The sequence below is a fragment of the Gossypium arboreum genome, chromosome 9 (genome assembly GCF_025698485.1).
Source record: "Gossypium arboreum isolate Shixiya-1 chromosome 9, ASM2569848v2, whole genome shotgun sequence".
Classification (NCBI taxonomy): Eukaryota; Viridiplantae; Streptophyta; class Magnoliopsida; order Malvales; family Malvaceae; genus Gossypium; species Gossypium arboreum.
The window spans coordinates 87110161-87123505 of NC_069078.1; the positions used below are offsets into that span (position 1 = coordinate 87110161).

Genomic DNA, 13345 nt, shown 5'->3' on the forward strand with positions numbered 1-13345 from the left:
TAATTTATTTTTATATCAACGAATTCACCTCATTGCTTTTTGAATTCAAAAATGCAAATTTAGTTGTTAACATCATTATTTTTTTATTAAATTCAAATTGATTACAAATTTTAAAATTCTTAAAGACATAAATAAAAGGACTAAATTTCAAATGTAGAAAGAGTACAAGAGCTTGGTTTAGATTTTAACCAATTCTAAAATATGTATAATTGTTTTAGTATTTTCCTTATAGTAATTTTCTTCCCTTTAGAACTTAAAAACCCGGCTAGGCGGCCAACCAAAAGAGCCCAGACGGATAGTTCATAAGTGTTTTAGATTAAAGGAAAAAGAGGCTGAAAAAAATCCGATGTAAAATCCGAGATCTTAACAAAGAAAGAGAGATCGAAAATCTAATAAAAGGATGAAAGATTTGAATTTGGTCCCTACGTTTCTATGGTTTCTTTTGTTGTTTCCTTTACACAAAGCAGTCGCAAATGGCGTCACTCCCGAGGAAACCAAGCAGCTAAGAGATGAGGTAAAAAGGGAATTTTTTCCTCTTAAATTTATCGTTTAAATTCAGGGTTTCTGCTATTTTAGATAGATATATGATTAGGCTTCTTTAACTTTACTCTCGTTGGCTTTGCTGATCTTGCACTTTGGGATTTTTACAGTGCTTTGATTTGTTTTGTTAATTGATAACTGAGTTTATAAGGCTAGTTTTGGAAACCCATTTTGGCAAGAGCATGAAAAAGGATGGGAAACAGATGTATTAGTAGTTCACATAGTATGTAAATACTTGATTCTTGTAGGATGTTTAATGAAAAGTGGAAGTCAAAAGTTTAACATTTAAGCTACAATTTATCAATATATCTAATGGGAGGAGTGGATTGGAATGTATTAACCATTCGTTTGATGGCATTTGTTTTGTTGCATTTTTGGGAGCTGTAGGTACGTGAAATGTTCTATCATGCTTTTGATGGATATATGGAGCATGCATTTCCACTTGACGAGTTGAGACCGCTATCGTGTGAAGGAGAAGATACACTTGGTGGTTATGCCTTGACACTGGTATAATCTTCATCTTTTATATATGTTTTTTCCTATGTGTGAGACTGAGATTGTGTATTGAATTGTTTTTGTGATGTTGCTGGTATGCTGTTGTTGCAGATTGATTCTTTAGACACATTGGCTTTACTTGGAGACCGAGAACGCTTTACAGCCTCTGTTGAATGGATTGGTAAAAATCTTCAGTTTGATATAGTGAGTGAAATACTTTTTTGCATAAAATCTTTTGTGCTTATCCCACTGGGTTTTTTTTTAATAAAGAAACCTTAGTGAAACTTTATTTCCTTGGTTTAAACGCTCAAACTCTGGTTTAAAGAGCTCCTTGATAACTTTTAAGACTGGTATAATAGAAGCTTGATCTTCTGTATAGTGCTAAAAGTTATCCTAGTCCTGTGGGTTAAATGCAACAATACATGATAGTTTGTTTGCACTTCACTATGATAATAAATTATTGTTGGTGGTTTCCAGTTTCCAAGTCACTGTTACCGTTCACTCAATTAATAATTAGTTCTATTGGCTATATATAATGCGTTTGGTACCTGGGAATATTGCTATCAATCTAAACTTTGGAGTTTACTTTTATTCTGTAGAATAAAACAGTTTCTATTTTTGAGACCACCATCAGGGTCCTTGGAGGTTTACTTTCCGCTCATCTTATTGCAAGTGACTATGCTACGGTAATATCGATTTTTGTCCACCTCCATCAATCTTTTCTAATCATATTTCATTCTCGTTGAATAAATATCAAGGTCATTTCAATTTCAGGGCATGAGAATTCCTTCATATGACAATGAATTACTTGACTTAGCTGAAGATCTGGCTAGGAGGTTATTACCTGCATTTGACACTCCTACAGGTATCGGTCCTGGATCTTTATCCATTAAAGATGCAGTAACAGGAACGTTGGCTGGTGATAGATTTAGTATCTTATTATGACTATTTCCAGCTATGTCATATTGCAGGAATCCCATTTGGTTCTGTTAATCTAAAGTATGGAGTTGATGAACATGAAAGCAAGGTAATGCCTCTATTATCTCCCAAGTTATGATTTTATTAGTTAGTTTTCTAAACTGCTTGTGCTTGTGTGACCCTGAACATAGCTTGCGCTAATTCCCCTTGTCCCACATTGTACAATGCTATCAGTGCTGAAGTATGTAATTTTTTCATTCACATGTTAATCGGTAGTAGGGGCCAGTTACTGATGAGTCCTGTATGTGTGCAGTTTTCATGTATAGTATCTATATAGGTAATTTTGAACTTCCAATTTTGGTCTGTTCAGATAACATCTACAGCTGGTGGTGGGACTTTGACCCTTGAATTTGGAGTGCTAAGCCGTTTGACAAATGATCCTAGTAAGTCTTGCTGCTCTTATATTTGATGTTTTTGCATTCTCTAGAAGTTTGTGTGCCACAGAAAGTATAGTAGCAAGTTTTGGCTCTCCTACATGCCTGTTCCTTGTAGTCTTGATGACCCTGGGTTTTCTAAGGCTATACATTGTAATTTCAGGTAGTAAGAGTTCTAGCATCTTTCATAGTTTTACATCATATCAGGCTTTGGCTGAATATTTCTTTTGGGTTGCGAGTTCCCTTGCAAGCATTTCATTTTATTAAATTATTCTTCTACTTGCACGGTTATTACAACAGTTCTTTCTGTTCTCATAAATGGTAATTTGCCGCCCACATGAAATTTATGTGGAGTGTAGTGCTTTATTGGATTCTAGAAATTACACTAATCATGTAATGTGGATTTCAATACAGTTTCTGTTGCTAGCTAGCTATAACTATCATGAAATTAGACCACTTTCGCCTTTCCTTGTCAAAGCTTTAGCAACAGGAAAATTTTACCTTTGTTGCCGAATGGTATAGCAGCCTTGCTACTTTTGATGGAACCTTTGGTCTATCTTGACTTGCAAAGCCAATTTATTGAGAACTTTAATGCTAATGCTAATAGTTCAGGATCCAAAATATCATTTCCTCTTGCTGTGAGAATAGATGTAAGGAGGTCAGAGTGCCATTGTTTTACACCTTGCACAAGTAATGTTTACTTTCAAATTTAACCTGTAAAGGAGATAAGGTCTGCAGGGCTGCCGGATTGACTAGGAAATGTGTAAATCAAAACCTGTTAGCTAGACTTAGGACAGTGCTATCAGTAGACCAGTGATGAGATTTTTAGTTACTTTTATCAATTGTGAGGACTGTTAAGTGTTAAGTTTTGTTTTCATTGCTGAAATATGATTCTCTCTTAAAATGGATGCAGTTTTTGAGCAAGTTACCAAAAATGCTGTTCGGGGCCTATGGGCTCGCCGTTCAAAGCTTCATTTAGTTGGTGCTCACATCAATGTGTTTACTGGTGAATGGACACAGAAGGTAACTTGCTGTTTTACCATGACTGCATGGTCAAGGGCCTTGTAACTTTCTGGTTTTTTAATGGTTATGATAGGATGTTCTTCACATTATTTAGTTGTTGAAAAGGATTAAATCTTCATTGCTTCTACCAAGTGATTCTCTCTCTCTCTCTCTTAAATGTTGAAGTTAGTCTTTTCTATAGGAAAGATGATCTGTCTTGAACTTCCCTTTGATGTGATTCTTTTGAAATTCTATTGTGAAACCTTTTTTTTTTTTCCTTTTATACTTTCAAACAGATAAAGTGGGAGTTCATATTTTCACTGGATGCATGTGCCTTGAAAATTGCCTTACTGATATGCAGACATTGAATAGAAAAAAAAAAAACAAAAACAAAACAGAAACATATAATTAAGAATATGCACTAAACTAGAAACTCAACTTCAGTTCTATTCATTAATTGATTGACCTCCTGCTGGAAGTTAGCCCTTCTGTAGCATTCATTTACCATGCGGATGTAACAAATATAGCCAATCTACACTGGCCAGCTCGAATTGATTCTAAGCTGCTTTGCAGGATGCTGGAATAGGGACAAGCATCGACTCCTTCTACGAGTATCTTCTGAAGGTCTGTCACATGACTTAAAATTATTCTACCTCGTTTCTGACTAAGTAGTTAAAATTTTTTTTTCCCCTTTTCTTGATATATTTTCAGGCATATTTATTGTTTGGGGATGAAGAATATTTGTTCATATTCCAAGAAGCATACAGTGCTGCTATGCACTATCTTTACAATGATCCCTGGTAAAAACTTTTGTTGTGCTGCACTTAATTAGTTTTTCTTTTTCCCTTATTTTATTATACCTTTTGTCATTTGGCATTTTCTGTGCGTCATCTAGTTACTTTATCATCTCTCTCTCTCTCTTTCTCTGTCTTTCTATTTGTTTAATTTTAATTTTCTTCCTTAGGTATGTAGAGGTCAATATGGATTCTGCTGCTATTGTCTGGCCACTATTTAACAGTTTACAGGCATTTTGGCCCGGGCTTCAGGTTATTATTTCTGAATATCATTGTCTGATTTAAACCATAAGATATATACTTTTGATGGCCAATAAGATATGTAATTGAATATTTGATAATCAGAGGTTTACCATTTTTGGAAGGTTTTAGCAGGAGATATTGATCCTGCTATTCGAACTCATACTGCCTTCTTCAGTGTCTGGAAACGGTATGGTTTCACTCCGGAGGGTTTTAATCTTGCTACACTTAGTGTTCAGGTATCTGAATCATTTCAAATTTGAATTTTACTGATTTCATGTGTAACTAAATAACACGAAATATGCCTTGTTACCAAAGGAGTTTTATTGCCTAATAAATTTTCTCAATTATGATATTATTAGACATAGCACCTGTGGAAGTTCAATTGCCTGATAAATTCTCTTTTTCTTTTTGGAAAAAAAGGTCTCACATTTATATCACGTTCCTTTGACAGCATAAACAATAGAGTTATCCCTTTTGTTCCAAGTTAATAAAAAGCTTGTATTTGGCCTATGTATCAATCTTCTAAATAGTACCATGTTTTCTTGGCAGCATGGGCAAAAGAGTTACCCTTTGCGTCCAGAGTTAATAGAAAGTACGTATTGGCTCTACAAAGCTACCAGAAATCCCAGGTCAATCTGATTGATATTTATTTACTTTACTTTTGAACATCTTTTCAGACAGTTATTTTCAGGTGTTAATATTGCAATATCTTAACTTTATCTCTGTCTTTCTTTTACTGGAGTAATTCTAAATGGTGGAGATATCAAGTTTCGTATATTAATTTAATGATTTATCATTTATCAAAGAAAACTCATTTGTCGAAGCAATTCATGTCATATTGAACACCCATAAGATAAATTTTATTAAAAGACAGAAATTGCTGAAACTTACTACATCGAGAAAGGGAAAGTGTGAAAGGAATACAGCTTATGCTTATTATCATGGCTTTTCACTACAGTGATTAAAGATGCTACCCATAAAATAAATGCAAGAAAAATAAAGCTGACCCCTTCTGCTGTGCTATTTTTTCATGAATGAACATTTTCCACCTTAGATATCTGGATGCCGGACGAGACATAGTTGCTAGCTTGCAATATGGGGCAAGGTGTCCATGTGGTTATTGTCATATATCAGATGTTGAGTTTCACAAGAGGGAGGATCACATGGAAAGCTTTTTCCTGGCGGAAACAGTAAGTGAAAAATTCCATGTATTATCCCCTGAATACAATTTTAGGATTTTGATTGACTTGAACTTGACTCTAATTTGAACTATCTGCCAGCTGCCCCCTCGCCATATAGTTTTTGTTTTTATCATCACATTTTCTATTCCATTCCGGTATATTCTTGTTTGTAATCTTTCAACCTGGTCAGGTGAAATATTTGTGGCTCCTTTTCGATTTGGCTGTGGGTCCGGACAACCTTGTTGAAAATGGACCATACAAGTGAGATTTTTTTGCCTAGTTTCTTTTTTCTTTGTTCTTTTTACAAGAAGAAAATATATATAAATGAAATATGCTACATTTTTGGGGGGGCAAAATCCCATTTATAGGTACATATTTAGCACTGAGGGCCATTTATTGCCGGCAACTCCTCAAATATCTCTATTACAAGAGCATTGTTCATATTTTGGGGCTTATTGTAACCGTGACAGCTTAAAAGAAGAGCCTAATGCATCAGACAAGTCTGCTGATTCTCAAGAAACCAATGGTAGTAGAGTTTCCGAGGGTTGGGTTCGCACGAGATTTCCCTTGGATTCTTCTTCTTTCAAGGCATCTCCTGTATCAGGGCTGATTAAGGTGTGTATTAAGTGTTTTCTGAATAAAATTTAGGTATAGCTTAATGAGTTATATTCCCTCTACTTTGTACTTTGTTCATTTCCACCGTGTTGATGGTCATATTATTAGATGATTTGCTGGTAAAAGATTGATTAATGTTTGTTCCCTCGGTGCCTACACAAGGATTTTCGGTTTCAGGTTACCACAACACGAAAATGTTATTCAGCTGTCTTTGGTAGGAATCTGGTCATTACTAGTTGTAGTTACATGCATCTCTTATGGCTCAATTGTGGAATAAACAAGGCACAGCCATGGAAGATTGAGGCCTTTTGTTTTCAATAACTATTTTTTTTGGGGGGGGGGGGGGGGGGGTTAAATAATGTTTTCCTGGTTTTTTAGAGATTTCATTCTTTATGTCACAGGGCCTTTGTCCAGGACTAACTCATGAGCAGAAGTATGGCATTTCATATCTTGCTTCGGTTGATACACCTCATGAAGATAATTCTGCTAAACAAAAAGATACCGTGGTTCAGAGCCAAGCTATAGTTGTCGTTTCTGACCAAATCTCTAATCAATCACTATCTGGTGACGGCAACGATAACAATGTTAAAGAATCAACTGAGAGGGAACCAGAGAGTGATCCATCTCAATCGTGAAAAAGCTTCTCGGGCGTGTATAACTAACCAGAGGTAGTTTGTGCCCTAAACCATATATGACGAAAACCGGATCTCAGCTCTTTCCTTTGTGCTATTTTCCTTGAAAGATCACTGATAGTGACTGAAGAAAACATTGGCTGCTCTGACAATTTATCTGATTACAATGGTTGATCTTCTCGACTTTTGACAGCACACATACTATTGTAATTAACAGGTTTGAACAATCCGGCAACAACTGTTGATACAATGAGTATATATTTGAGGCTAGACGTGTGAACTGCAAGATGAAGCGGGTCGTAAGATGTCTGTGCTGTTATGCTGATCATGGACGTAACGTCAGAAGTTGTCACTTGTATACTTACAGGGGCAAGCATTTGTAAACTTCCCAAAATTTAACAGGACTTTTGTACATTTTATTTAAGACTAAGGTTGATTACAGTGGGTGAGGCCATTATCATCTCGGATTGCCGGAAGACAATAGTTTGGAAGTTGCCTGCTGGAGGGGGAAGATCGATTTTAGTTGAGGTTCCATTGATTTGGGGACTGTCATAAGGGTCTCGGAAACCATCGCCTTTCACCCCATTTGATTTGAGTTGTGAAAAACAATAAGTTTGATTGATGGATTTTGATATTCAATTTCCCTTTTATGTTTGGTTCTTTTTGTTCGAATTTGATTGGTATTTCAGAGTTCCTTTAGGCTGTGATTTCTTTTCGATTGTGAAAAATATGTGAAGCTTTAAATCAGTTTCAAGTTCTTCCACTGCAAATAATGTTATTAGGTGTAGGGAAGAATAATTTTTTGTTTTAACCGAAAAAACTAACTCATTTGGTTTTTTCAGTTTCTATTTAGTTGGTTGGGGTTGGTTGGTTGGTTTAATTGGTCAATTCGATTGGTTATGGTTATCAATTTTTTAATTTCAAAATTGACCAAAAAACTAAGGTATTTTATGTTATCTTTAAATATATTTGTATCTCATAATATATAATAGATATATAATCCTTTAAACCTGGTTTAATGATCCAAGGTTGGTTAATAGAAAAAATCGGTTGAATCAAAATTGGTTTGGTTTTTTTAACCAGAATTGGTTGGATTGATATTTTTCATATTAAAGTCGGCTGAAAAATTAACCGAATTGATTGATTAAATCAATTGTTCTCCCTTAATCAGGAGATTGAATAATGGAGACCAACCGGTATGATTTATGTATGAATTGAGATAATATTATGGCTTATTATCTGAGTCAATATGCTGTACCATGTCCTAATATCATCATCTTGAGGGCACTCACAAGTAACTAAGTCTGCAATTTTCAAGTGTGCATGAGTGCAAAACAAAATTTGACCTGGCTTGCAGGTCATGTTGTAATACAAATGGCAGATGTCTTTTTAGGGTATCCATAGGTCTCCTTTTTAAAAATGAAATCATTTAAAATTTTGGTACTACTCACTTGTCACTAATAGGAGTATGGGGTGAACCGACAACATGGGCATGAGTGAACAACCTTGACCTATGTGTCAAATTTCGGGATTCTATCATAAATCTTTTTAGTGAGTTGAATTTACATTTCCAAACATGAGCCCACACTGATAAGAGAAGTACGGATTATCGAGAAGAAAAGTGTTGTGGTGGTCTCCATAAATAAGAAATAACTCCGATGGGAAGAAAAAAAAAGAGGGCGTTAAGAGACCCTCTTGGCCCAACCCTAAACACTCAAATCACCCAGATCCCACGAGTGAACAAAAAATTAAGTTTACAGTAGATCTCACTTAAATTGTCATATTTGTCATCCTAAGAAGTTTGGTTTTAAACCCCAATTCGAACAGAAGAAGTACGCCACATGAATTAGGGGCACCCACAAGTCTTCACTAATGTTGCTTTTCACTTAGAAGATCGAGAATTAGCTAGCAAGACTTTGGACTATCCGGACACATACTTTCCCATTAAGTGATTTATATGAATCATTATTCTTTCTTTCACAGGGATTCCTCTTATTCTTATGGTTTCTTATTTTAAATTTAAAAAGCATAAAAACAATTTAAGCACAATAACAAATAAAAGTACCATGGAGGCCTTTATACTAGGTGTAAGATTATATTTTGTTTCCTCCACTTAAAAAATGGGAAAGTATTCATTATACATTAGATTAAAGAGTAAATTTGTCCTTTTGTTGAAATTTTCACCAATTTCTACTAAAAAACAGATCCCTGTTTGTCAACATGAGGTAAATGTGGCATGCCATGTGTCGCTCTTTGGTTATTCAGTTAGCAATGGATAAAATTTTAATAGAAAGGACCAATTTGCTCCTTGATCTAATTTATATAGACTAATTTGCCTTTTTTTAATAGAGGGGATAAAATGCAATCTGACACCTAATGTCATAGGGCTAGAATTTTAGTCTCACAAACCGCGTGGCCTTAGGTGATTCCTTTGTTTCAAATCCACCAAAGTTGGCCTATTTCTTGAAAGTGAAAATTCTCAAAGGAAATTTTTTAAGGCATTGAAATAAAGCGAAAGCAAACTCAAAAGACAAAGAAGCTCAAATCAAATAGAAAAGCCACAAGAAAACAACGCACCTCAAAGTGTTTGAGTAAATTTCTTAGGACTCTCATATTGTAAATAGACTTTAATCTTGATTGTCAATGTAATTTAAACTGTACCGTTCGATCTGGCAGAGCTCAACTATTAATAAAGGTCTTCCCCCTCATTTAAATCATCCTATTGTATCTCATTCAAAGTTAATGAATATATTTGAAAGCGTTTACTCAAACACTTGATATGGTTAGCTTTCTTGTGGCTTTTCGTTTGATTCGTTTTTCTTTGTCTTTGAGTTTGTTTCCGCTTTATTTCAGTACTTCAAAGAATTTCCTTTGTGAATCCTCACTTTCAAGAGTAAGGTTGCGCATTTGAAGCAAATAAATCGCTTAATGCCGCACAGTTTGCCAAACTTAAACTCTTTGGTTATTCTGTTAGCCATACCAATTTTTAATATTAGAAATTGATGAGATTTTAACAGAAAAGATCAATTTGCTCTTTGATCTAGTATACATAAACTAATTTACCTATTTTTTAAATAGAGAAAACAAAATACAATCTGACACTTAATATAAAGTCTTCCATATTATTTTTACACGTAATAACCACACCAAATGGTATTTTTACTTAAAATTAACAAACATATACTAATCCATAATATTAACGCCTACTCTTCGATCCTAAATTTTGAAAGATACGTGAATATCAAGCCCTTGTATATTATCCGTTCACACGCAACTCATCAAGCTGGATTTTAGCTGCAACATAAATGTTAGCACTTAACCACCATTGTGTTTTCGTAACAAGCAAACATAATGATATGAACAAGTGTGAAACATGTTATGCGATATGTTTTAGATTTGTCTTTTCAGTTTAGGTATATAATATCATATGATTAATTAGCAATAGCTGCAAATCCTTTTTATTAAATTCCAAAACCACAAAATTATTAAACAAAAAAGAATGAACAGTTAAGACAGATTTGCTTTTAAAACATAATGCCGACACCTAAATAAACTTAGGATCACTACTGTCTAATCCTTTAACCTTGTCAGATCATGTTTTTCCCTAAACACCTTTTTAACCCTTTATTACTGTTTTACTAATAAAACAATGCCCATGAGATTGAAATTGTAAAAATTTATTATCAACTTTATTATATCAGTAAATTTTATAGCCAAAAAGTTTTTGCTTTAATGGCATGGGGCTCCAAACAAAGCAAAGTAACCCTTTTTAACAACAACAAAAAGAAGAAAAAAAAGAACATTGTTTCGGACAAAACAATGTTTACAAATTCCCAAAAATTTTCTCATTGCTCGATAAGATTTTCTTAATAAAAGCTATTAGTAGTTTAATTATAAAATTATCTCACTAAACATTTTCCTGCTGGCATATATATATATATATATATAGGTATCCATATCAAAGAAAGCTCTTCTTGAGAAAAGGACAAACTTAATTCTAATAATTTTAGTTACACCAACAAAATTGTTGTCTAATTATTTGTCATTTTAGACATGGTTTTTTATTTTTCAATTATATCGTGTGTTTATTGTGATTATAGTTATAAATATTTTGGTTTTTATTTTATACAATACTTACTACAAAATGCATGTATAAATTATAATCAATCTTCTTTTATTAATTTTAGAATCTTGAAAAATTTAATTGCATTAGACATCCTCAATTTATAACCTTCATTCTAAATTGATTTTTAAATTTTAAAATGTTCTATTACATTCTTAAATTATAGATGTTATATTAATCAGGTCATTCTATCATTAAAATAATTAATTTAACTATTAAATAACACGTCAAATTTTATGTAACATAATTTAAAATGAAAATTTAAAAAAAGTAAAACATTATTGCATAACTTTTAAAAGTAAAATCGAAAAAAAGGGAATAAACAATAAAATTTTGTAGAAGTTTCAAAAACCTCAAATCCGATATTTTCATGACATCCATTTTTTACAATTGTTCATTCTCTTTAAAATTCTCATTTTGAGCTATACCATATAAGATTTAATATATCATTTAATGGTTAAATTAATGATTTTAGTAATAGAAAGATCTTATTGATATAACTTCAATAATTTAAAGATGTAATTAGAATATTTTAAAATTTTAAAAATTAATTTAAAATTAAAATTATAAATTGAGATGTAAAGTAATATTAACTTTAAAAAATATATCGAAAGTAAATTGAATTTATGTACATGTAAATTGATTATTCTTTCTTTACGGATTATGTTAATTTATCCCACCGGATCATCATGATTTCTATCGGCGATAAATTTTTATAATATCTTCTTCTAATATGTTGCTTGTTGGAATTCCTAATTAAGTTCGTGTGTTCAAGCCTAATATTTACTACATGAATTCATTTTATGGAAACATTAAGCACTTTGCATCATTTGAATTCAAATTTATAATATTATGTATCTATATAAGACAGATTTTTACATACTTTAATGTTCACTTCTTTTTATCATTAAATTCAATGCCCTGCATATGAACTCCACTATCTTAATATCAAACTGACAAGCAACAATAAATTCTCACTATATTAACTATATTAACAATTGAATCTTATTATGATTAATATTAATATTATTATTTGTGTAAGAGATTATAGATTCGAATATACTTCAGCTCATTATTCTTTTATTTAAGGATTGAAAGAAATTTTAATTATTAGATAAAAGTATTATAAAAACATATAATAAAATTAATATTAAAAACAAAAACTTCCCTTGAAGATTGTGACTGCTCCCAACATTAATTGAAATTATGGGTGTGTAAGAATTTCATCCTTGGCATTTCATATAGTTTAGAATCTTTTTTTTTTTTTGTTTCTATAAAGGGTAAGGGCAAGGATTATTCAAACATCAAATTCAAGATTGGTTGAATCAATTAATGTTCTTCTAAAGATTCCTTTTGAAGGCTTTGAATGGCATGTTTTTACACTTGAGTATTTTCATAGAAAATTTCAATGAAAGGAAAAGAATTAGATCTGAAATGTACTTTTTTTTTTGTTTCTTTACTTGCACTTAATAATCTGCCTTGATTATAAAGAAAAGAAAATGTTCAATTATCGTTTTAATCCTTCCATTATGTTGAAAGTTGATATTTGGTCCCTCTATTTTGATTTTGGGATAATTTGATCCCTCTATTTTTATAATGTTCTTAATAGGCACACCATTAGTCAAAGGCGAATCTAAGGCGGGCTGGCAAGGCCCCGGCCCCCCTAAAATTGAAAATTATTATTTAAGCCATTTATTTTTTTAAAAAAATTTAAATTAGTAAATGTAAAATTATACTTTAGCCCCCTAAAATTATAAAAATTTAATTTAATCCTTTAAAAATTATAAGTATATAGATTATTAAAATTAAAATTTTATTCACCCCTGCCATTAGTTGTCGTTGAAGACTCAAGGTCATGTGAAAATATAATTAATCATGTTTAACTAATAATAAATTTACATTTTAACCAAATTCCAAAGATTATTTTTAAAAATTACATCATCACAAGAGTTAACATTATTATCAATTTAAACCTATTAAGAACATTGTATAAATAAAGGACCAAATCATATCAAATTAAAATTTCCACATGATAAAATCTCGAGTTTCTTTTTAAATAGTTCCTAGTCTTGCAAATTAAGGTCAGGTGTAGACTAAATTTGTGGTGCACATGTGAAAAGATTTAATTTATAACAATCCCCTAGTCCTATGCTTGAATTATGGGACAAATACATATATCATAGATGATATATAAATGACATAATTCATTTAATTTTAAAATTTTAAAATTATTTTGCATTAAAATTTACGTCTTTTTTTATTATAATTTATTACGGTGTGAATTAAAACTTTTAATAATCCATTTGTTAACCTCTGCAAATGAACACAAATGAAGAAATAATGACAACATTAAATAAAACACTTGAAA

The 13345-nt window shown here is 32.2% G+C and overlaps 1 protein-coding gene across 2 annotated transcripts; it reads left to right on the plus strand.

Moving 5' to 3' along the window:
- Positions 1-219: 219 nt before the first annotated feature.
- Positions 220-7627, plus strand: LOC108474210 (alpha-mannosidase I MNS4). Of its 2 annotated transcripts, none has more exons than XM_053019254.1 (18): positions 220-514; positions 928-1047; positions 1147-1239; positions 1635-1721; positions 1810-1900; positions 2007-2062; positions 2324-2396; positions 3301-3410; positions 3963-4013; positions 4101-4189; positions 4354-4435; positions 4549-4662; positions 4976-5055; positions 5481-5616; positions 5798-5868; positions 5976-6222; positions 6624-6893; positions 7072-7627. In XM_053019254.1, exons 1-17 carry the CDS (start codon positions 401-403, stop codon positions 6855-6857), a joined length of 1848 nt encoding a protein of 615 aa, XP_052875214.1. In that variant the 5' UTR covers positions 220-400; the 3' UTR covers positions 6858-6893; positions 7072-7627. The 2 variants fall into 2 exon arrangements, with proteins under 2 accessions (XP_052875214.1, XP_017631629.1); XM_017776140.2 differs by having other exon boundaries at positions 221-514; positions 6624-6890.
- The last annotated feature ends 5718 nt before the right edge of the window (positions 7628-13345 follow it).

What these genes read in the sequence shown, in the direction of transcription:
- LOC108474210 (XM_053019254.1), top strand. Translation starts at nt 401, where the DNA reads ATGAAAGATTTGAATTTGGTCCCTACGTTTCTATGGTTTCTTTTGTTG. An exon ending in AAAGCTACCAGAAATCCCAG is followed by an intron (nt 5,056 to 5,480) that starts GTCAATCTGATT and finishes TTTCCACCTTAG; the next exon opens with ATATCTGGATGCCGGACGAG. An exon ending in CTGTATCAGGGCTGATTAAG is followed by an intron (nt 6,223 to 6,623) that starts GTGTGTATTAAG and finishes TTTATGTCACAG; the next exon opens with GGCCTTTGTCCAGGACTAAC.